The sequence below is a fragment of the Apteryx mantelli genome, chromosome 3, assembly GCF_036417845.1.
Source record: "Apteryx mantelli isolate bAptMan1 chromosome 3, bAptMan1.hap1, whole genome shotgun sequence".
In the NCBI taxonomy this organism is placed as follows: Eukaryota; Metazoa; Chordata; class Aves; order Apterygiformes; family Apterygidae; genus Apteryx; species Apteryx mantelli.
Window position 1 is genome coordinate 86543506 of NC_089980.1, and position 23651 is coordinate 86567156.

The window sequence follows — 23651 nt, forward strand, 5'->3', positions numbered from 1 at the left end:
TCTTTACCCTGTTTCCCATATTTGGGCTTTAACAGAGACTTTCCAAGTCCCGGTAGGTTCACTCTCAAGACTAGAATGAGCTCCTGAGTACTTCACCGTATCCTCTGCCCTTCTTGTATTGCTGTTTTCCTACACCCATCATCTCCGGCCCAAACAAGCAACAGAAACCTCGCTACTGCCTCAGCTGCTCTCAGTGCACACTTACTCTTAAACCAAGGCCTTGAATTCTTTAGAAGCAGTCGTGGCCCCTAGCATAAACAACCAAATGCTGCTCCCTCAGACTCGCGGCCACCACACGGCCCCGTTTGAGTCTGCCTGCCTCAGAGCAGGCCCGCCCTCACCCTGCGGATGCCGCGCAGCCACATCCCGTTCCCCCCTCCTCCCGCCCCGATGGAATATTCCATTCGCGACTGGGAGGCGGCCAACGCCCGCGGGCCAAGCCAGCGGATGGGACGTTCCACCGCGGGAGGGGGGGGAGAAGCGGGAGGGCGGCGCGCCGTTGGAAGAGCCCGCCCGCCGCAACGTCCCCAACGGCCGTGCCCGCCGAGAGGGCGTGGCTTCCGGGCGCCCAGTTCGAACGAGGAGCAACGGCCGCTACCGCCCCTGGACGCGGCGCGGTCAGGCGGCCATGACGCAGTCTGTGGTGGTGCAGGGTAAGGGGCGGTGGCGTAGCCAGCCCCGCACACCCTCCGCTCTGCCCTCCCCGGTGCCTGACCTGTGTCCCTCTCCCCCTTTATAGTGGGCCAGTGCGGGAACCAGGTGGGCTGCCGCTTCTGGGACCTGGCGTTGCGGGAGCACGCGGCCGTTAACAAGGTAACGGTACTGCTTCCCCCGCCCCCCATCTCAGCTCGGGGGAAGGGGACGGCTTTCGTCCTGTGCCGAGTAACGTGCTGTAGCGGCAAAGCTCGGTATTGATTCAGTTAAGTTAAGGCCACTTTGTTAAGAGCTAAACTCTCCATAGGATTTTACATAGTTTAGCTAATGAACTGTGATGCAGATTCGCTTTCTCAAGTCTCTCCGCCTGGAAGAGCCCTGGATGTCTCCCGAAAGAGAGAGGTTACCAGGTATGAGGCAGCATGTGAAGGGAGAGGGCTTTTTAATACAGAATCTTTAACTTGCACCGCAGTGTCACTGACATTAAAGCCAAAAAGCAGTCACACCAAAACCCACCCTTCATTTCCATGCTAGCACATGCCATGCGGTGAAGTGGATTGTGCTGAGCAGCTTAGAAAAAAAATGCACTCCTCTTGCTATGACTATAAATATACTATTTCCTGATAAATTCCTTGTGTTAACAAAGATAATGGTGAGGAGTCCTTTTTAAGGCTTTCAAAAAGGTAATGGACGAAGTTCACATGCGTGTGGAGAGTTCCTGAGTTCTAGTGTAGACAAAGAGCAGTGACTTCCAGACTCTACTTCATCGGGTCTCTGAGACCATGGTAAATGGTCGGTAAAACAGTATCAGTATTAAAGTGTATAACCTTGTCAGGTCTCTCTTAGTTGTAGAGTGGAGCAAGAAGTTTCAGCACCATCCATTAGCTCCCAGTTTGGGAATCACTGATACAGTGTAACATGCTTTTCTTTCCACAGAACTTCATGGGCATTGATACAATGGGCATGAAACTGTCCCAGTATTGTACCACTGATGAACTGAGTCAGCTAAACAGCAACATTTTAATAATTGCATTGGGATCTGCAGTAAAATCCTGTCTTTAGATATGAAGAAAAAAATATTTGTTTAATCTTCTGCTGAAAACGTCGTTTCCTAATTAGATCCTCCGATCAATTTTTAATATCAAGTTGATGTTTCAATTAAGTACTGTTTCTCTAGTGCTGACTAGGGCTATTTAGCTGGAATTTAAAGGCTGGCCCTGCTTTGGGTGAGAAGGTTTAACAGATGACCTCCAGAAGTCCCTTCCAACCTAAACTACTCCATGAACAAGCACTGAGAATTTCTGATGTTACAAGTCTTCATCTTATGTCATGTTGTTTACTTTTAGAAGGGAATTTATGATGAAGCATTAAGCAGTTTCTTTAGGAACGTGGATACCAGGTAAGTTCTATCGAGAGGCTCATTTTGAGTTTAACACAGTAGATCAACAGTTCTAGTATTTGCTCTTAAGCTGAATTAAAGTTCTGTGTGTTTCAGGTCATATTTAGTTTGTGCTAAAAAAGATTTTGCTTTTTTAGTCTTCTTTTCAGAGCACTATCTGTCCCTTTCCATTTTAACTATTTTGAATGTATTTGGTTTTACTTTTTCCTTCCTCCCATCCAAAAAATGGACAGTCAAGATTTGGTAACTTTTGTAATTGCCAATCATGTTTAGATTGCAAGCTCTCTGACTACTAGCTTAGCAGCATTTATTGGAGAGTAGTAAGAGGAGTTATATAGAAGGTAGTCAGAAAAGGCCTTTTTTTAAAGACCTGTCTGTTTTTAAATCTCTCTTATCTGACTAGTTCATTACATAAGGACTAGCAGATATGGGGTTTTTTTGGGGGGGGGGTTGTTTTGTTTTGTTTTTTAGGTTATCCAATTCCCACCTTAAGAGCATTCAGTTGTCTTTTTTCTGTCCAATTACATAAATCCTTGCAGTTTGTTTAAAGGAATAAAACAGTTGGCCACTTGGATATTTCAGTGCATTGTAATTGATTAGAAAGCATTTGGCCAGCCTCTCTTTACTTCCGTAATATGGCAAGGCTGCAGCATGGAATGCAATTTTAACTAAAATAGAAGAGAAATAATAATTCTTACCTCTTTGAAAGAAGATGCAAGTGCATTGCAATTTATCATTGCTATTTCTTGTGAGCAGTTCCTACAACATCCTTTTTTTTTTTTTTTAATCAAGAATATTTGGTTGTAACTACGTATCTGTTTTTATACATGCCAGATGAAACTACTAAATTTTAATTTGACAGGTTGGCTGTAATGTAAACATCCCTATTCCATATGTAAGGAGGAAGGACTCGTCTTACTGAATACCATAGAAGTTTCAAGGAAGGTTCCCCTAGTTGGGAAAGAGAAGACTAAATGTTCAAATTTCACCTTTTCCAGGGGCTGTTCGTATTCGTATTGAAACAATTTCCATTTTTGAGTGTAGCCTTGAACCGTAACTTAAAGGAGAGTAGTTTAATACTGTCTTGCTAAGGTTATGGGGTTTTGATCTTTTGCTGTTCTGGTGGGTTTTGTTCTAACTTTATCAAAAAGGACTAGTTCACCTTGAAGGTCATTGCAGGCATAGAATTTATTTCATAAAATGACAGACTTCAGTCTTCTATGCTATGCCATACCTCTTTTCAAAATAATCCAGATGGGTTATCCCCTCTGAGATCAGGCAAAATAATTACCCAAATGCATAGTGAGTTTGTGTGTAACAATCAAATGTGCTGATGAGTCCATCTCTGGTAGAATTGTATAAAACAGTTTTCATATATGAGCTTTCTTGTCGTGGTAAACTTAGTAGATTGTTTTACATGTTTTGAATAGCTAAATATAAAAGAAGTTGTCATACCGTAAGATCATGTATATTGCATTACAAACAGCAAAGACTGGTAGTCATAGGCAACTTAGTAACAAGTGTATAGTTTTATAGGCAGAAATGTATGTTTTAAATACATTTTTAAAAATTTGACCAGTTTATAAAAAACATATAACATTATAAAAATAGCATAATAACATAAAAACATATACTGCGTAAAATAAAAAAAAAAACCCTTCATACTTGTTAAGTCACATACAGGCACACACATCTACACAAACAAACACTCCATTTTTCAAAAATAAAACAAGTAAGCATATCTAAGAGAGATGTAGGGATTCTAGAGAATTTAGGATTTTTTCCAAGCAATTGAATCAAGTAAGTTATTGAAATTACAGGCTATCATGAAAGACCATAAAGACAATAGTTGGAGAAAGGTAGATATTTTTCTCCCCTCTTTGTTGGGTTTGTTAGTCCTTGAAGAGAAATAGAACTTCTCTAGCTGGATTGGCTGATGCTGTAGTGGACTCTCATAAGGAGTTGCATAGGCTAGAGTAATTCAGCACGAGTACTGGAGGTTGCTATGAGCCGCTCGGCTAATGGAAGGTGTTTGGAGAGCTGCTGGGAGTGAGAAGGTGGAAACTCCTTGAGGGTTCCAGTGAAGTCCTATACTGTCTCTCTTCCACTTGTTTCTGCTGGGACTGAGAGCACTGTAGGGAATTTCACCTGATGTTTTGGAATGTTTTTGTGATTGAATGTAAAACAGTCTAAGAAATACTTCAAGTTTTGTGTGATCTGAGGATTGACCTGCACCCAAATTAGGTAAGTTGAGGGGCAAATTAGAGCCATCTTCACTACCTTTTTTTCCTGTGTTGGTATAGTTTAGCCAGACCTGAGTATCTCATCCTGTGAATGCAGAGACACCAGAGTTCATTGTGAAAAAAGGATGTGATGGAATATAATGCATAGCCCCCCAGACTGGTTCAGTATAACCAATCCAGGAAAAAAAGAAAATAAAGCTATGTCAGCACAGCATGATTTCTGAACTAATAAATATCAATGACAAAATTAAGTCAAGCAAAGTGCTCTGCTAGTGCAGTTATACTACTTTCATGTCCTGAGTAGTAGCATAGTGCCATATTACTCCTATTGAAAATTCAGTGGTGCTACTTGGTGCACTGTGTTCCATTATATGGTGCAGACATACCACATGCTAAGATAAAAGATGATGCTTTTGGCAATGCTTGTAGACTTACTACAGAGCAGAGGCTGTATCTGAGAGTAAGACTTCAATGCTTATCTTTTCAGCTTCCTGACGAAATACTGCTTAGGATATTTCTCACTGAGACTGAGTGCTGTAATTGCTTTCTTTTAGGGCACTCTGAGTTCTTTCCTAGCAGTGTTTTATGTTCAGTGTGTTTCTGTTTGTGTTGTAACAGTCCTCTGAACTGTAAAGGTTAAGGACTGCATTTTATACCAGTATTTATTGTCTTATTCTCTAGTATGGTTTTGAGTTTGGATTTTTTTATTTTTTTTTTCTTCCAGAAGTGGTGGAGATGGTCATGATATTTCCAAAGGAAAAATCTGCTCTTTAAAAGCACGAGTAAGGCAATCTATAAAGGTCATTCCTTTACATCGCATATTTATGTCTGACAGTGTAGGAATTTTCATAAGGTTCTTATAACTGAACATATTTTCAAAAGGTACTTTGAATAATAAAACTTCTAACGATAACTCTTTTGGTACAGTGGAGTAATGCAGTTTGCAGCCATTCTTCCTGAATAATTCAAAGTATAATTTTAATAAAATGATTGTGGGTATTACAGAGAGTTTTTGAATTTTTTAAGGGGCAACATCTTTAAGCTGCTTCTGTTTCTTAAGTGATTAAGAAACAACAAAGCTTTAAACATAAAAATGCTTTAATTTCCTTGCTCTGAAGTACTGAGGCAAAGTATTTAAAAAAAAAATTTAGCAAAATTGAAATATCTGAAATGCTGTCCTACTGAATGACTTCTAGCAAAGCAGTCAAGGTGAATTTTGCTAGTTGATCTCCTAGTTAACTACAACTGTAAAACAAGACCCTCTGGAACACAGTAGAAAAAACATATGTTTTATCGTATATCTTTTATCTTTATATTTCTTTGTGTCATTATTTCAAATTGTGGCTGGCTTACTGACTGAATCTTAATTCTTTCTTTTCTCAAAGGCACTCTTGATTGACATGGAGGAGGGTGTGGTAAATGAAATTCTGCAGGGGCCATTGAGAGATGTGTTTGACAGCAAGCAGCTTATCACAGATGTTTCTGGATCAGGAAACAACTGGTGAGAAGAAATTTTTCCTAACTCTTCAGAAAGCATTTCTAGCACTAATTAGATGGCAATTGAAAAGGAAAATGATAACAGTAGCCTTCTGGTTTGTTCTACTGCACCTGGAGAGCTGGAACTTATTACCTGTAAACTTTAGAGTTACTGTTGCCTGGAGGAGGGCTTTGAAAACCATTTTACACAGAAGGATAATTCTACTAATATGTCATTTTCTCTATTTTTTTTTCTTCCTCTTTTTGGACTCTTTTCTTGAAAGAGCATGGTTTATATTTTTGTTTCTTTGGCATTCACCTGCTCGCACTGCTCAGTCAAAGCCATAATCTATTTGGGACTGTGCAATTAGTGTGGAAAAAGAAAGAAGTTATATGAACAAATGCACTTCTGATTTCTAAGCACTACAGATTCCAGTTCTGTGCATATAAGCTACACTACTAAAAAGAGAAATTCAGGAAACAGGTGATTAACATAATGAATTCCTAATTTTCACTGAGACTTTAATACATTTCTAATAATACTCAGTGCACTACAGACTGGAAAGCAAATCATCAGCAAATATACCAGAAGAAAGTGCAGTACAGGGAATAAAGCTTTCTATAATCTCACCATCTAACAGGAAAGTGTGTTGAAAATGATCTGTTTGGGTTTTTTTATCACCAGTAACAGCTGACTTGCATAATACTCAAATGAAGATCAGTACACATGTTACATATAGATGTCCTCTTTGTTAAGGGATATATAACCTTCATTTGATAATAACAATTTCGAGTAAAATTTGATCATCCAACATGGGTGTTTATTTACTTCTCATACAAAATAATAGGGCAAGCTCCAAAGCTGTGAACTTAGTGCTGCTTGCATTCTCAATATTAAAACCATATCCCAACTCTCCTATCCCATGGCATAGTCGCAGCTTTGCAGCTCTCCTAAATCAGAAGTTGCACCAGCTCTGAACTATTAAGCAATAGCATATAAAATCTTGAATAGGAGGAGTTGGAATAAAAACTGAAAGATGATTGTTGGGGTCATTTCTAAGTACTTTTCTTGCTTTCAGGGCTGTAGGTCACAAGCTGTATGGCTGTCAGTACCGGGAAAACATTGTGGAAAAGCTGAGGAAAACTGCAGAACATTGTGACTGTCTACAGTGCTTTTTTGTAATTCATTCTATGGGAGGTGGTAAGTAATTGTATGGTTGGTATGATTGCACCTGCCACAAGTGAAAAGAAAAACCTAGATCTTGAGAAGATCACTGTAATAATCTACATCATGCAGAATACAGAGCTGTTAACACAGTCCAATTAAGTGGAATTGGAATTATTTTTTACTTGTTAGAACACTAAGGAGCTCTAATCATGAACTCAAGTAAGCTCTGTCAAAACAGAACAAAAGTACGGTTATATATTATAAGACAAGACAGAGTGGATGGATCAAGACGGGTGGCAAATACAAGGAAACACTGCTGTGATACTGATCAAAAGAAGGGGCAGTGGCCTCAGAACACTGGCATCATTGCCATAATCAAGTTATTTTTAATTGTGATCAAAGAGTTTTCAGGAAGGATTTGAAGGAGGCTTCTGACATTACTTAACTTTCTTGTTTTTCTGTCGTCTTTCCACACAATTCTCTTGAATCCAGTCTAACTACTTTGCTAATAAATCTGAAGGGAGAATCTTCTGCTGTGACAGTTTTGTTATTGCTATTTTGTCACTAAGTCTTTCTCCCCAGAAACATGGACAAATTCAGTGGTTTGGCATTGAGCATGTATTATAAATGATTATGATATGGAAACAGACACTGCAAATAGCTCTAAATATGATACAGAGTTTTGTCAAAGGCCTTTTTTATGGTCATCTACTTATTTTGAGAGACCCTGCAGATATTCTTGCTGCTATTGCAGAAAACTGCTGCGTTGTTCATAGATGAAATTGTCAGCTGCTGAGGTTCTGTTAGCTGTCCAAGACAGAAGAGCCTACAGTTTAATTCTCTGACCTGAACTCAGTGTTGATGAGAGAAAGTGTATGTTGGAGGAAAGGGGTTATCATATTTTGACAAGAGAATGAGCAAACTTTATAAAGAAACCCCAGTGGGAATGTAAATTTAAAGACTTGTTTGAAGAAGAGTTAGTTCAATGTTTTTAAACAAATATTTTCCTTAAAATTTCAAATAAATATTTTTAAAATAATAAATAAAAGACCAGGTCAGGAAAATTTTGGTTGGTCTGAACTGATGCATGTTTTAGGACTTTTTAGTTTGCAGAAATTTCTGAGATTGTGTATTTCATCCTGTCTGGTATGGGAAATACTTTTGTCAGTTAAGTTTTCCAAGACAGAAAAATAACTTTCTGCCTAAATTTATGTGCCAGTAGCCTTTACAATCTGTTGAATACTTCAGAAAATTTTCATATGTATAATTGAAAAGTTGTATGTTTCCAGTATATGAGATTTAATGCATATAAGAACATGGGAAAACTTTTATCTTCTCTCATTCTGTCTTCTCATTCATAATTATTTTTAGGGACAGGATCTGGTCTTGGAACTTTTGTACTGAATTTGCTTGAGGATGAATTCCCAGAAGTATATAGATTTGTTACTTCAGTTTATCCCTCTAGTGAAGATGATGTTATTATTTCTCCGTATAATAGTGTTCTGGCTATGAAGGAGCTTAATGAGCATGCAGACTGTGTGCTACCAATAGAGAATGAAGTAAGAAATAATATTCTATTTCTATTTCTTTTTTATTAAACTGCATATAGGAAGTGTTTCTTCCTTCTGTGTATTGATTTTTAGAATCAAGTCTTAAAAAGCATCATTTCATTTCTTAAAATGATAATTGAACTCCTAAGTCACTTGCAGGCTTTTGAAATGAATCTGGTTATCACTTAAAAGTCACTTTGTTCCTTCCATCTTCCAAAAAAAAAAGTCACTCTTCCACCCTCAAAAGTAGTCTAGAGTGAATTTTTTCATGTCTTTTTGAAGGTAAACAGTGAAAGGCTCCTATATACTGAGGACAAGAATCTTAAAAATCATTTTAACGATCAATTTATGTGTAGCATTAGTGTAATACTGCAAGGGAAATGAATAACCCACTCCAAATTCAAATAGACTTGACTTTACTGGTAAGGGATGTGAGCATCATAGACGTACCTGGCCACATAAACAACTAGACTCTTTTTGAATCCAACTTTGACTGTCTTGAATTGCTTTTTGGTTATAAGAAAGTTAGAGAAAGTGGAGTGTATTTAAAGAATATATTTTTGCTTTCATGGGAATTACAAAAATTTGAAATATCCGTTTTTAGAAGATAAGGTTTTGGAATATCTGAATAGAATTCAAACTTCTTTCTGAGTTAAGCTGTGTACATTTGTGACATGTAAGGAATAAACATTCAGAAACACTTCAGTCAATTGGAATTGGTCAAAAGTTGGACTTAACGGGTATCATAGCACAATCTTTGAACTAGAACTACCATGTCTTAGTTTTTCTTTGAGTTTTAAGATTATTTGAAATAAAAAATGGAGGTACTGAATTTGAAAGCTCTGTGCCCAAGACTTCTTGTATGATTTCTGGTTTTATTTTTCTCTCAAAGTCTTTGTTTGATATAGTTAATAAAATTCATCAGATGGTCAATTCTGGAAAGCTAGGATCAATTGTGAAGCAAAACAGCTTGGTAACATCAAGTGCAGGCAGTACAAAAGCTGTACAGGAGAAGTCATTTGATGCCATGAATAATATCATAGCCAACTTGCTGCTGAACCTGACAAGGTAAAGTTACAGGTTATAACTCTGTAAAATAATGTTGCTGGAGGCAGAATGCACCACAGATATTCAGGCCTACATCACCTCAAAAAATTTTGAGATTAATACCAAATTGAAAATAATCCTCTTTTTAAGAATTTATGATTAAGCCTTGAAGTATAAGGAGGTATTCAGATGTCAGTGGTGTTGCTGTAGCTGTGATAGTCTAAGAACTTAAGACGAGGTCTGTAGGCAGCATATTATCCTCCAATAATATTGGATGGAGTCCATGGAGATTAGCCTTCCTAGGCCAAATATATCCTTTTATAAATGTCATCAGACCATTGTAGCACCTAAATCGTCCACTGCTGGAAGAAACTCCTGGTGAAATATACCTTCAGAGTACTGGTCTGCTTTTCTTAAGCAGTTTGTCAGAAATGTTTAAAGTCACACATTTTATTATGCCTGTGTATTAAAACTGGTTTCAAGCAGTTGTGCCACATACTGAAAAATAATGCTAAAGACTACAGCCAATAAACATAAGGTCTCATTCTTGATGCTTAATTGTTCTATTATGAGAAATGCAAGGAAATGAGAAATGGCAATGTTACCGCCCAATGTGAAAATTCAGTATTTATAATTAAACAGTTTCGCATTTCCTGAAATGGTATTCTTGAACTCTGTTGTTTTATTGTTTCATTATGGGGAACAGCTGAAAAATAGATATAAGTAATGTTTACCTTACAGAAGTCATTTACTTAAATAGCTTTAAAACAGTTCTGTTATTTTTTCAGCTCTGCTAGGTTTGAGGGTTCGCTTAACATGGATCTTAATGAAATCAGCATGAATTTGGTTCCCTTTCCTAGACTTCATTACTTGGTTTCAAGCTTGACTCCTCTGTATACTTTGGCTGATGTTAATGTACCTTCTAGAAGGTAAGAAGAAGAGGTTATTATGGAATTAGCAAACTGTCTTTAGATTTGAAGTTTAACTTTTAATTCTTCTATAGTTTCCATTAAAAATTCATTCTTCAGCAAAACTAAGGGTAGAAGTTCTGGAAGTTTGAAAGGGAGGAGTTAATGAATTTTAAAAGCCTGCCATATATTCAATTTTGTCCTGCTGATTTTGAGAACATTCTCTGTCCCATTTCCCTAACTGTGGGTCATGTTCCCATCCCTTCACAAGCACTTCTTGTGACTTCCTGGAGATGTTAGCACCTAAAAGTGGATTGTTCAGCTACATCAGCACAACATGAGTGATACCAGAGTGATGAGGGAAGGAAAATGAGGTTAAAAAAAAAACATGGAGGAACTGGTATTTGCCTTTTAAGATCATACCTCTGTAATGGTTAAGTCAGCAAACTTAAAATGTGTTTTTATTAGCTCAGCTGGGAAATGCCTTTATTACTAGGTGATAGATAAAACCCACCACAAATTAAGTTACACTTTGCATTTCACTTACAAAATACTACAAAGACAAACAAGGAATTAAACAAGTCTCTTTGGGAAGTAAGGGCATCTTGCTTCATTTATGAGATGCAGTGAGCCTGTTTAACAGCTTATTGTAACAATCAAAAGGGACATGTTACGCTTCCACCTTTTATCTTTCCTTCTCAGTTTTCCAGCCACTGGTTCCTTCTGCTGATGCTTGTCAACCTTTCTGTAAGATGATTTATCCCTCTGACATGGCAGAAAAATAACCCATTAAAATAAGTTTCTTCTATTTTAGAGAGCGAGATCAGGTCAGCAAAAAGTTCCAAAAGTGATAGAGGCAGCTAAGGGTAAATGGTGGGAATAGGCAAACAAGTGGTGGAAAAGAGAATGGAACTACCCTCTTTCTGTGACAGTAAGTTGTGACAATCAGCTCAGTCTCTCTCTTGAAACTATACCCTGAGGAGTCAATACAGTGCTAGAGGGAGGATAGCAGACTGTGGGGAAATGCAGAGTCAACGGTATTTTGGAAGGAGGTGTGAGGTGGGAAGAGTAGTATGTTTGTCTCCCCCCACACCCTTTTTTTTTTAACAGGCAGATTGTTGGGAGAAGTGATTTGAAAAAAATAGGGCTGATAGATGCGGAGACTTTGGAACAAATAAAAAGAATGGCTTAGATGTTATGGGTCCACAGAGACCTAATAAGACTTGCTTGAGGAGATAAGAGAAGAAGAATATGGTCTGCTGTGTCATCTTTTAAGGCAGGCATGCAGGATAAAATTAGAATAAGTGGGCAAACATATATAGGCTGTATTTTTCTAAATCATTAACCAAAATTAATGTAGTGATATGATTCATTGCTCCTTTTAGACAGTGAAGTAGAACAGGCAGATGATCAGTTCTGTAATGATCAGCAGCACTTTGGTATTTTCTTGTCAGGTCCTCCACAAGCAGTGAGATTGCCTGCTCAAATTGTCATGTAACTAGAACCTCAGGATGTTAAATCCACTTAAATATTTTTTAAAAATTTGTAACCATTGACCTAATTTCCTTATTAAAGGTCTCTTTTAGTCTGCCAACTTCTCTGACTTCAGACTCAACACTGGGTTGGACCATTAGAGAGAATGGAGAAATATGGTCTACTTATTAAAAAAAATTCTAATACCATATATGTAGATATAAACGTTTGAATATTTTTTTCTGTCATTCGCTATCACAATTTAAATGTACCTTTATTTTCAGAACTTTATGAACCTTTTAATCTCTGAAAGTGGGAGTTCTGAAGAACTTTTGTAACCTGCTTTAATAAGATAACTCTGCTTTCTCTTGACCCAGGCTGGATCAGATGTTTTCAGATGCTTTTAGTAGAGATCATCAACTAATTCAAGCAGATCCAAAGCATAGTCTCTACCTTGCCTGTGCACTTCTTGTTCGAGGAAACGTGCAGGTTTCAGACCTTCGCAGAAATATTGAAAGGTTTGTAATACTGCACAAAGTACTCATGGTATTTATTATACTCATAGTATTTATTATAGAAGCTGTTGTCAGTTGTCTACAGTGCTCTCACTTTTCATCTGAAGAATTTCAACACCAAATCATTTTACTCAAAAAATATTTTTCTTAATTTCAGAAGAGAAGAAAATGTAAATAAAATTGGCATAATAGTTACAGCATTCTTGGATTTCCAAATAAAGGGAACTGACGATGTCCCTGAGCTGCTCCTCCCATTCTCAGAAAGCCCAACCTTCCCCAGGTCTCCTGCCAGTATGAGATGTTGGAGGAACAGGCTCTGTAGTAGAAGTTTGTTTTTTTCTGAATAGAAGCCAGCCCTTTTTCATGTGGGTAGGGAGTCATCCTTATTTTAACAACCCTGTGCTGTGAGCACTTCATTGCTGTCTCTTACACTATTGTAGTAGACTACAACAGAAAGGGCAGACAAGCTTCTCATACAGAATGAAGTTTACATGCAGACAGGAGTGCACAGAGAAAATTTCTAGAATCGAAAACATTTTACCTACACCTAAACTGTAGGTAGACTGACTGTTCCCTCACACTATTAATCTGCCCCTTTCATGAGACTCAGTGCTTGCAGTCCCTTTTATAGAAATAGGTGCCTTGTAACTTTGCTTTTCAAAAATTGATACATTAAACAAAAATTGTTATTTGCAATTTAAATTTAAAATACATAAACAATTTTAGTCTGAAGCCTAAAATGTCTTATGCAAAATGGTAGTTATAACTGGCTTTCTTAGTCCTGAAAGCTTAAAAGTCGACCTTTTGAGACCGTTTGTTAGCAAAGGAAACTTAGGCTTTGTGTTCTTTACGTTCCATATATATCTGTAAACTTCTGAATCACAGGTTGAAGCCTTCCATGCACTTTGTTTCCTGGAATCAAGAGGGATGGAAAACTGGCTTGTGCTCAGTACCTCCCGTGGGTCATTCCCACTCGCTTCTGGCTTTAGCAAACAACACCTGTGTGAAACCAACTTTTATGGAACTCAAAGACAGATTCATGAGGCTCTACAAGAAAAAGGTATGGCTCTGTCATTTATTATACCATTCATAGCCACTAAGCATTACTATCTTGCATTATTGGGAAACAAATCTTAGTTTTAACAAAGGGACTACTTAGAACCTTAGCCCAACCCAGCTTGTGGTACCTATCAAGGAATCATTCCAACAACTGCTGCATAAAAAGCAAACCATTTATTTACCTGTACCTACAAGACAATACACTTATTTTCTTCAGCAATGAGGCAGTATCTGACAGATCTACCTACCAGTTTGTTCAAGCGTCCCCCAGAAGACAGAATATGAAAAGTTCCATGCATAAGAAATCAGTAATATCAACTGTAATTCCTTAGAGGATTGTTACTAAAGTTGCCAAGTATATTAGCAAGGAATGTCATGAAAACTGTCTTTAAATCTACTTTCTACAATGCTTTGCACTACCCTCTTTGGTGCAGGCTAAATGATGTTTCCGGAGCCAAATGAATTAAGTCAGGCACCAAGAAAAGATTAAAGCTGAATTTATTATTCTCATAGGCTCATCTTCACCATTATCTGCATATAGACGGGATGGAACAAAGCTGTTTCTCTGAAGCCATATCGTCTTTGTCTGACCTAATAGAAGAGTATAATGAACTGGATGCCACAAAAGGTGGGCCTAGAATAGATCCATCAAGACTGAAGATAGCTGTGTAAAGAAGGAAGAACTGTTATTTTGCTTTTTTTTTTTTCCCAAGCATTCTAACCACTCCAGTTAACCAGAATGACTTGCGGAGCGCCTACATCTTGTCGTTCCAAAATGAGACTGGGACAACTGCCTCCTCAGCTCTCTGTGGGGGGGGGGGGGGGGGGTCATATTAAGTGGTGGACCCATCCTATAAGGAAGATTTGAAAGTGTATTGCTCTCCAGCACCTAACCATGGAGGAACTCAGTAGAGAGGTGTCATACTAATTGTAGAGTTGACATACCACATGCTGTAAGAAGAAAGAAAAGTTGTAGCAGCCCAAAATGTAGTTCTCAAAGTCTTCTCAGACTTTGAACTTAAAGTAAACTAAAGGCAGGCCCTGCTTCAAAGAAAGATCACCACTACTAGTCTATTAATTTTTTTAACAAGTTACTATGAAGAGAAGGAGAACCCATATGCTGTTTTCAAAGATGAAAGCAAACCTCTAATAAAACTGGTTTCTTAAATTTTGCAGCATACTAGGTGTCATTTCAGAATGCTCTAAACAGTGTTCATAGTTTATATTTTTGCTTCCTTGTTGTACTCAGCTTATTATTGTATTAGCTGTATTGGAGCATTCTCAGTTGAGATCAAAAGTGGCAATATCAGAAAACTCAAGAAAATGCGTTTTCTTTCAAATATTATAATTGGAGTATTAATTAACATGTTATTTTAATGATACATGTTCATGAAAGCTGAGTTGCACTTGATAATGAATTAATACACTATACCTCTGAGTGAAACAAGCACTTACAGTGAAGACTGTTTGGAGAACGAAGATTATATGCTTAAAAGAATGCAAGTTAAATAGATGTTTTAATATATAATTATTGGGGTAAGTTGACTTTTATATTATGATAAGAACTTTCACAAAATAAAATGTGCAGCTATTTCCAGTTGCTTGCCAACTTTGACTGTCTTAAAACAGCAAGACAGTAGTAAACCGTTTCAAATCAGAATGGACCAATACAATGAATTCTTAAAGCTCAAGTGGGTATATAAGTAAGCATAATTTTCAGTGTATGAGGCCAGAAGTATTCAATAAAACATTGTGATAATATTTGTTGAGAGCATTTTTTTTAAAAGAAAGCATTTTAAATATAGGCATTTCCTTGAAATTTTGCAGTTCTGTTATCTGTAGGTGTCCCCTTCTTTGTTCCTTTGCAAGTGCATTTTTTTTATATTCGTAGCACTAGGGAAAGATTAATTGCTGCAAGAAGCAGTCTGAGCTTTAAATTCACTTTTTGTGTGTTTGAAACATCACTGATGTGTTTTAGCCTTGCAGATACATAGTTGTAAATGTTATATTGATAACCAAGGATGATAGATGAGGTATTACAGATTAAAATGTCTTTTTCTAATAGGTTACTTAGAGCGTCTATGAATTTACACGTACTTGTCATTTTGGGCAGCGCATGTTACAATGGGGTACAAAGCTGTCTTGCTGTGCTTTTTTTTGTTTTAATTACAAAAACTCTTGTTCTGACAGTACTAATAGCATATACATACTTCTCAAGAATGCATTTCCCCATATAAAAAAAAGTTTAAAAAGATGTGATCTTATATACATTTTGCAGTTGATACTTAACGGATGAATATTCACATATGTAGTTTCACTATAAAGATTGCTGGGGGGTTTTAGGCTGACTCTTCAGGATGTGAATGTGCTGTCACCCTTGCAATTATTACTGTCAATGATGTAACTCCTTATAAAATCTTGAGTTCAGAAAATATATCTCTTGGATCACTGCAAATCCTCTGACATATGCAAGATGTTATCCACATCATCTTCCACTCGAAGGAGCCTTCATTGGGACATTCAAACTGTATAGTGATCATTTTGGACTTACTAGGTATGCAACATCTCTTGTCCAAACACACCCCACAGAAAGTTAGTTTATAGCTTTGTGTGGTTGAACATCCAGAAAAGATTAGTTTCTCTGCTGTAGGAAGCTGGAATGTCGGTTGACATGTTTTTCCTTTTGGAATCTTTAATATAAAAACAAAGAAAAGCCTGAGGTTTTTACAGATAGAAAACAGAACATATAAAAAAAATTGCAAAGTTTACGTAAAAGTATCTTGAAAATTACCCCTTCTAGAAGCTGTCTTATTTTTCTATAACAGCCAACAAATAGAAAATATTTCCTGAGTAACTGAGCAGCAGGAGAGCATCAGCACCCCTTTTATTTCAGTATAATCTATTGTTTTGCTTGAAATTACACTTCTGTAGTTTACTACTGAAAGCTTAAGATAAGACTGAAGCTTGCATTTCAGGAAGATTTGTACAAAAGGGAGAAGAGACATTTTATATGACTCTTAAAAAAGTAGTCATTTTATATTAGTAAGTATTGCTAAAACATCAGTTTTTCCATTACCTCCAATATTTCCATTTTATATTAGGAAGTCACTTCATATTAGAAAGTACCTTTATCGTCTTCAGTGTATTAGTCTGACAAGGCCGAATGAAGCATAATCTCTTTTCTTTTCTCATTTCACATTTACTGTTTTCGTTGGTCACTCTACTGGATATGCCTATGCCACAGGTCCTGGAACAGGGTGTCCAAGGAGTTGCCTGTATTAGGCACTTTTTCTTCAAAACTAGCGGTAAGTTTCTGTAAGCTAAGAGAGCAATATATAATTTATGCAGTGAAACAGCCCCAGAAGGATCAATTGAAAATGAAAGGATAAACATTTGATTTCTGTTCATGAAGATGCTTTTGTAGGTAAATCTAAAGATGAGGCACAAGCAAAGCTATAGAAGAGTTTTGGCACTGAGTTCCCATTAAATTAACTGACACCAGATATTCAGATCCCAACAAGGACTATGAAATGGCATGTGTTGTATGTCTCCAGTTTAATGTTATTAAAATGTTATGTCATAACAGTTCTTTGAGAAATTTTTGTGAAATGTGGGAAGAGACTTTGAAAATTAGCTTAGGCCAAGCACAGCTTGAAAATGGATGTTGAAAATACTAATATCAGATTCTTAGTAGATACTGTGAAGGCTTTAGATTTTGTATTGAGGAGAAAACATTTCTCCATTCATTTCCAGATATCATCAAAAAGCCTACTTTCTTATGGATTAGAGCTTTTATTAGGTTGGCTTTATTAAATAAATTAAAAAAATTGTAAATAGTGCAAAAGTTTGGTGAAATTCTGCAAAAAAAATGACTATGTGGAATCTGTGCATTTAGACAGCACAGGCAGAATTATGAGGATACCTGGAAGCAATTTAAAGATCTCATTGCAGCAAGCAGACTAAAAGCCTGTCACATATCTGTAGCAAATAAAGTAAAGTTAAATAGTTGTTTATACTTAGCACATTTTTTTAAATATGATCTAGGTACATTCCTCTTTATATAAATCAGGTAAATAAGAATGCACAAGGAAAGCAGGAAAACAAAACAAGAGCAGAAATAAAACTTAGCAGTTGTTGTCCACACTAACAAAAGAAAGACTTTCAAAATAGATATTAGTCCATTGAGCCATTCATGCAAGTCGTGCACAAATTCACACTAATTTACTCCTGCTGTACTGGAAATGTGAAGAGGGGAGGCCTCATTTTGAAACAATATTTCAAGGTGCTTTTCTTCGGAGGGGGAATAGTATGAAAATGAAGTTTATACTTCAAAATATTTGGGGGATAGGGGAGCTGCACATGTCCGTTTCCTCATTTTTCAGGTTATCTGCTGTTTTCAAGCACCTCCATTGGCACAGATCTTCCATATTGTGTTTATGTAGCTCAGTTGATGCTAGCTCTGGGAATCTCACTGGAACAGCTGTGCCTCTGGTCTGTTTGAGTGTACTGGCCTGGTTAGCTGCCCTTCTCCATCACCTGCATCTTGGAGAAGAAACAGTTAAGAGAGCCCTGAAGAAGGGCTCTGCTGTTTCTTGTGCCCACATTAGTTTTAATGAAGATTGGTTTCACTATGTAAATGCTTGCACATGCACAGGGAAGGAGGCAGCACAGAGCAGGCAGCTGCGGCAGGGAAGGGCCAGGATAGCTGCTTCTGGCGATGGCGCTTTCTTAGCGTGATCAAGGGTACTACAGTGTTAGTTGCAGAGCAAGAATAAGGTTAAAGGGAATATGAGCTGATCCTAGCAGTATTGCATAGGTGAACTGCTGTATCTTTTTGATCAGACTGAATAGAAAACAGGAGACTCTTGAGGGGACTTTTGTCCTTGCAGTGACCTGAAATTTTTTGAACAATCAAGGGAAGCTGCTATAATTTTCTGCTTTTTACTGAAAGAAGAGGCCTGCAACAAGCCAATTTAGATACGTGATAACCAAGATTCCCCACCACAAAAGAAGTAAGGAAGCTCCTAGTTTGCAAAGCTGTTGCACACCAGCAACCCTGATTGGTCTATTCTGAGGAGTAGTAAAAATCTGCAAAAAGATGGATTGAAGATTGCTTTGGCCAATTCTGTCACAACAAAAGCCAAAAGGCTTTTTGCTTTTCATATCTATCAGGTTTGGAGAAAAGAGTCTGTGAGCTAAGAGAATTGAGGGGTTATTGGGACAGACCAGTCACTCTGGCAGTGGCCTTGAGGGAGAACTAAGAAACTGCCAGTGCATGCTGTCAGCAAGGCTGCTGGAGAAGGAAGAGGAATGAGTGGATGATCAAGCGCCTCCTCCTACCCTTCTGGGACACTAAATTAAATGAGTCTCATCTACAGGAAAGTTTACCAGTCTATTCAGGCACACCTGGCATGAGTCTGTAACTTGTTGATTGAAGTTGCTTGTGCTGTCCAGGGCCACAGATGGATTGTCCAGACTTCTTTCTGCCCATGACCCTGATGCAGGGACTTGCTGCTAATTTTGGTGTGAATACAGGTGTACATCCAATTGCACCACTGATACACAGACACTTATAAAGAGGGTTAGGTTGGAAGGTCTGCCCATTAAGATAATAAACTCCATTGAGCTCACATCCTACAGCTACAAGATCTGCAAATGGTAAACAACAGTTACTAATGAATTATGAGCAGGTGGTTTCTGCTTACAAAGTGCTAAAATATGATTATCCTTTGCTGAGTTTTCTGCTTTCACAGCTTCAGGTTCATAGTAGTTCAAGCACATCTTTATCTGTGTCCAGTGATAGCTAAAGCTGCTTAACTTTAGATCAGTCATAAACATGTCTGCAAATAACAAAGTTATGCACAGTGAACTGGTTTCACTGATGCATAAGCAGGTAAGTTTAAAGATAGTCCCTACCCTAGTTTCCAGTTCTCTGACTGAACAATACAATGTCTAAATTTGTATAAATTGCATAGTGCAGAGCTGTGCAGCACCAGCAAGGATTTTTCCTTTGAAACCATTCACCTGTGTGGTCCCACCCTCCTAGATTTCAAGAAGAGAATGTGAAAGAGCAACTTACATGTACACACGCCTGTTTCATACCTAGGCTTGTCTTCAGAGTAGTCACAGTAGAGGCCTTTGTGGGGGTCACAGACGTCTGCTTCATTACAGGTCTCTCCTGACTGCTTGGCACAGACCTTACAGCAGCCACAACCATCTTTTACCAAGCTTACCCCAGGGGTGCAGGTTGGCACGAGTGGACATCTGCATGGCCAGTGACAAAACTCCTTTTGCTGGTGGACTTCACTGGTTTCTGAAGGTTTTGCTCCAGGCTTCACTCCTTGGGGACTGTGGGCTTGCGCCCTGCAGAAAAGCTTAAATACAGTGGGACTTTTTGAGAGCTGCATACGTTATGCATAGCTGATATACCATAAAACAAAGTTGGGATGGAAGAAAGTGTGAAGTTTAATGAAGCAACTAAGATATTTTTCATAAGCTCACAAGATCCACAAAGTGAAGACACTGTGAGGTTTAGGTAGGAGACTGATTTCATCAGTAACTTTAATACATTGAAGTGTCAATCAACAATGAGTCTGGTCTGCTGTTTATTTAAAAAACAGTTCACTGGTCTTTCTTTTTGCTTCTAGAGAACCAAACCTGTAGCAGAGTTAAAGGTTTTACAAGGTTTTAAAATAGATGGTGGATTTATTTTAGCTCTTCTTTCCTAAGAACCTTCTATCAAGTTAATTAGCTTTGGGCTCCTCCTGCCATTTGATAGCCAACCACTGTCCTTTGTGCCACTTTTGATGGCAAAAGCCTTTTAAAATAAAGAACTTCTTTGAGTGTTATTTTGCCTCAAAAATCTGAGTAGATGTTTGGGAAGGAACATTATATTGTTTACAAATTGTCTTGTGCTAGCTGCAAAAATTGAATCCTGCAAGTAGTAAGGGATGCTAGTAGTTGCATTGAGCTTAACAGGTCTGTTCCTGGAGTATATCTATTTGCATGAGTAAGCATTCTTTGAATTCAGGGTTTACAGGGGAAAAGAGGTGTCTCAAAAATTGATTTGTATCAGCAGTAGAAAGACAAGATGTAGCCTGAATTTACTGCTTCCCCATTGTTTTGGAAATCATGTGTTTGTTTGTTTTTAATAAGAAAGTCCTAAGTAGTTCTTGACTGGTTTGTTTTTGAGGCATGGTGGAAGGTTGAGTCTGCAGAGTGTGAAAGGATTTCTTTGAAATGGGTATATTCTGTCTCCTGTTGTGAAGAATTACATCTAAAACACAGAAACAGTTTAGATCTAGGCATTAAATATTTTAATGCTGATGACTTCAGCAGAAGCGTACATCTGATATTCTTAATCATGGATGGATGGCTCTACAGTTAAGAGGTGGGGGGTTGACGGGACAGTGCTTGATTGCTAGTACAGTGTAAGACTTGGGAACTGGAATGTCTAGCAGCTCTGACTGCCCAAAAAGCAAGAAGGAAAGACAAGATCCAGTCCCTTGTCAGGTGCCATTATCACCATCTAGCTTGCAGAAAAAAGAAAAAATATTTTCTACATTTTTATGGGCACACAAAGCCCCAGCTATCAGTTTCTCTCTGTTCTTCCAAACTGCAAGGCTCTGCTGTTTTTTAAAAACAGCCTCTCACAGAGACAATACAAGAAAGTTGGGGGAAGAGGTCATATTTGTTCCTTTCAAGTCAACTTGCAAACTGGAAGTATCTGCAGATATCAGCATTTCATGTCATATTAAATGAAAGCTCTTGCAGCATAATGGAGCTGGCCTCATTGCAGGCTTCAAATGACTTTTTAGAAGGCTTTTTTTCTACCTCTAATTTCCATTTTTATGGTCATTTACAACTATAGTTACAACATCTTAATCCACAACTACTTATGAAGCTCCAAAGTTGTAGCTTTCAAGTTCCTTTGGCTGAATGATTTTTAAGATATGCATTCATTCACAAAGGCAATTCATATAATAACTAAATATTAAACCATGTCTTCTTGTATTCTGTGCAGCACACAATACAACGTTTCATAAATCTTATTTTTGTCATTAATTTATTAATTGATAATCTAATATTGATATCTATTAATATAATTGATAAGGAATTATTTGCTAATAAATGATTTCTTCTAATCCATTCTACCTGAATGCAGTAATAATATAAGTACTTAAGTGCACTTCTAAGCAGCTAAGCTTTTCTTATAAACCATAATGTTAATTTGATGAACACATGCACTGAGTGTAAAGCTTCTTAAAAGCTTGTTCTGGAAACAGGATATGTGGAAAACAGGTGTTCCAAAGCATTTAGGATCAATCAAGACTAGTTGCTTTAGGAAACTCACTCTCTTGCTGCCTGATTTTTTTTTATTTTTTATTTTTAACCAAACTAATATTATTATTACAGATTTGGCCATGTGCCAGCTATATGAGGCTATGGGGCTTAAATCAGGTATCTTATTTCAAAATGGAGGGTTGTAGCAGGAAATAATCTGTTTTGACCAGTAAATTTAATTTGTATTACAAATTCAAATGTGTTTTAAACCTATAGGATTCTACATAAGCAAGCTTTTATTTTCTTTTTTTTTTTTAAGAAAAAATGCCAACCTACAGATGTGAGTCTACAAAGTTTCCCAGGAAGAAAAATACAGTCAGGGGAGCATCTGATAATTTTAACTGTGGAGTTATTGAATAACTCAGTCTACCTGAAAATTTTTCAAAAATCTATTAAAGTATGATAAAAATTTAAGGCCAAATATTTTCTAATTCTTGCTTCCCAAAGTTTTTATACCAAAGCTATCCACATCACACAAGCCCACTGCATACTTTTCCTGATCCTATGGGCAGATTAGAAAATGAGACCATTGTGCAGCAACCTTTCATGTGGTGTTTGTTTTCTTGCATTTTTAAGATTGAGCAAGGTCTGTATGACATAAATAAATAGTAAAAGTAGGCAATGTATTATTATTTATGTTCAGTTATCTTAGTCTGGCTTTAAATATTTTGAAAGAAAGTTATCAGAAATAGGCTGTCATTTGAAAATTCTCCATTTGACATTCATCTTGATCTCTAGTAGAGGAAAAATACTCTGTGCTTTATAAAGCATATTTTCAAAATAAGAAAATTAATTAAATTATTAAGAAAATAAATAATGAAATTGGCCTTTGACACGGAAATACCTTCAGCAAAAAGCTACCGCTTAAAATTGTCTCACAAGAGACAAAACAACACAGCCCAGGCACCTTTCTAATTTGTAAAACTAACCTGAAGTCAGATCAGTGTATATATATCTGGAATATGAGCAGGGACAAGATGGTTACTTTCTTATACTGCATCAGACAATCATTTGTGCTTAAATTTAAAACAAAAAAACAAGGTCACACTTTTTCACAGAATTGTATTAGTATACAGATTAAAGAGGAAAAAAATACAAATTGGGACTGATGCAGTAAATAAGCTGCAAATGAAATTTACTCAGGAGTAGCGAATGACTCCTTATTCTTTACAAGGAATTTGCTTCTCTGATTTTTTTTTTTTTTTTTTTTTTTTTTTTTTTTTTGTCATTAAGCAAATAAAAACCTTAAACCTGTAGAGGGTGAGGAAGGGAGAAATCTTTTTCTTCTTTTTAATGAACTTACCTGTTGCATACAAGGGATGATGAAGATAGTGGGAAAAAGGAGCCACCGCATGTTCCTGCACATTCAGAAGTGAAACTGAGAGATAGGGAACAGGCTGAGCTGTGTCAGAGTAAGCACTGAACACAAAGCTCTCCTCTGTCTCCCTTGCCAACCCTACTTTCCTCAGCACATGCACGAACACATACACACATTCACACTTGAAATTCTCCACTTCATACAGAACCAGCTTCATGCTGACATTTTCAAGTGATCTTTTCTCTATCCTGCTTTGGAATACGGGTTTTCACACCCTGCTTGATCCCATCCAGCTGCTTCTGCAGATTCTTCCAGACTTAATTGAGGTCGGGTGGGGTGAGCATCTGATTCTTAAAATTTTGCTGCTGGAAGTGTGGTGTTATTTTTAACTTGTATTCAAGTCCATATAATAGGAATTTCTGAAATCTGAAGGGCAGAGCCCCTAATACATATATTTTTGCTGCAGAGAAAGCAGCATTTTTCAAAAGTTTCAATGTA

The 23651-nt window shown here is 37.4% G+C and overlaps 2 protein-coding genes across 7 annotated transcripts; one reads left to right on the forward strand and one right to left on the reverse strand.

Annotated features, from left to right (window-relative positions):
- Positions 1-577: 577 nt before the first annotated feature.
- Positions 578-14310, forward strand: TUBE1 (tubulin epsilon 1). Of its 6 annotated transcripts, none has more exons than XM_013948998.2 (12): positions 585-653; positions 740-813; positions 2001-2053; positions 5021-5078; positions 5682-5797; positions 6852-6973; positions 8312-8499; positions 9383-9558; positions 10326-10466; positions 12296-12436; positions 13319-13493; positions 14006-14310. In XM_013948998.2, exons 1-12 carry the CDS (start codon positions 629-631, stop codon positions 14162-14164), a joined length of 1428 nt encoding a protein of 475 aa, XP_013804452.2. In that variant the 5' UTR covers positions 585-628; the 3' UTR covers positions 14165-14310. The 6 variants fall into 6 exon arrangements, with proteins under 6 accessions (XP_013804456.1, XP_013804452.2, XP_013804454.2 ...); XM_013949000.2 differs by having other exon boundaries at positions 10398-10466; XM_067293833.1 differs by lacking the exon at positions 585-653 and adding an exon at positions 998-1064 and having other exon boundaries at positions 765-813.
- On the reverse strand, positions 14311-20059 carry CCN6 (cellular communication network factor 6). Its single transcript, XM_013948817.2, has 4 exons — positions 19572-20059; positions 18899-19141; positions 16619-16812; positions 14311-16182 (listed from the first exon to the last, which is right to left on the reverse strand). The coding sequence occupies exons 1-4, from the start codon at positions 19897-19899 to the stop codon at positions 15901-15903; spliced, it is 1047 nt and encodes a 348-aa protein (XP_013804271.2). The 5' UTR covers positions 19900-20059; the 3' UTR covers positions 14311-15900.
- Between the last annotated feature and the right edge of the window lie 3592 nt (positions 20060-23651).

Excerpts from the sequence above, each read along its gene's own strand:
- TUBE1 (XM_013948998.2), top strand. The coding sequence starts at position 629 with ATGACGCAGTCTGTGGTGGTGCAGG. Across the intron at positions 5,798-6,851 it reads TCTGGATCAGGAAACAACTG|GGCTGTAGGTCACAAGCTGT; the intron begins GTGAGAAGAAAT and ends TCTTGCTTTCAG. Across the intron at positions 12,437-13,318 it reads CTTCGCAGAAATATTGAAAG|GTTGAAGCCTTCCATGCACT; the intron begins GTTTGTAATACT and ends TCTGAATCACAG.
- CCN6 (XM_013948817.2), bottom strand. The coding sequence starts at position 19,899 with ATGCAGCTCTCAAAAAGTCCCACTGTATTTAAGCTTTTCTGCAGGGCG. Across the intron at positions 19,142-19,571 it reads TGAAACAGGCGTGTGTACAT|ATCTTGTAGCTGTAGGATGT; the intron begins GTAAGTTGCTCT and ends TACCATTTGCAG. Across the intron at positions 16,813-18,898 it reads AAGTTACAGACTCATGCCAG|CTTACAGAAACTTACCGCTA; the intron begins GTGTGCCTGAAT and ends TTGCTCTCTTAG.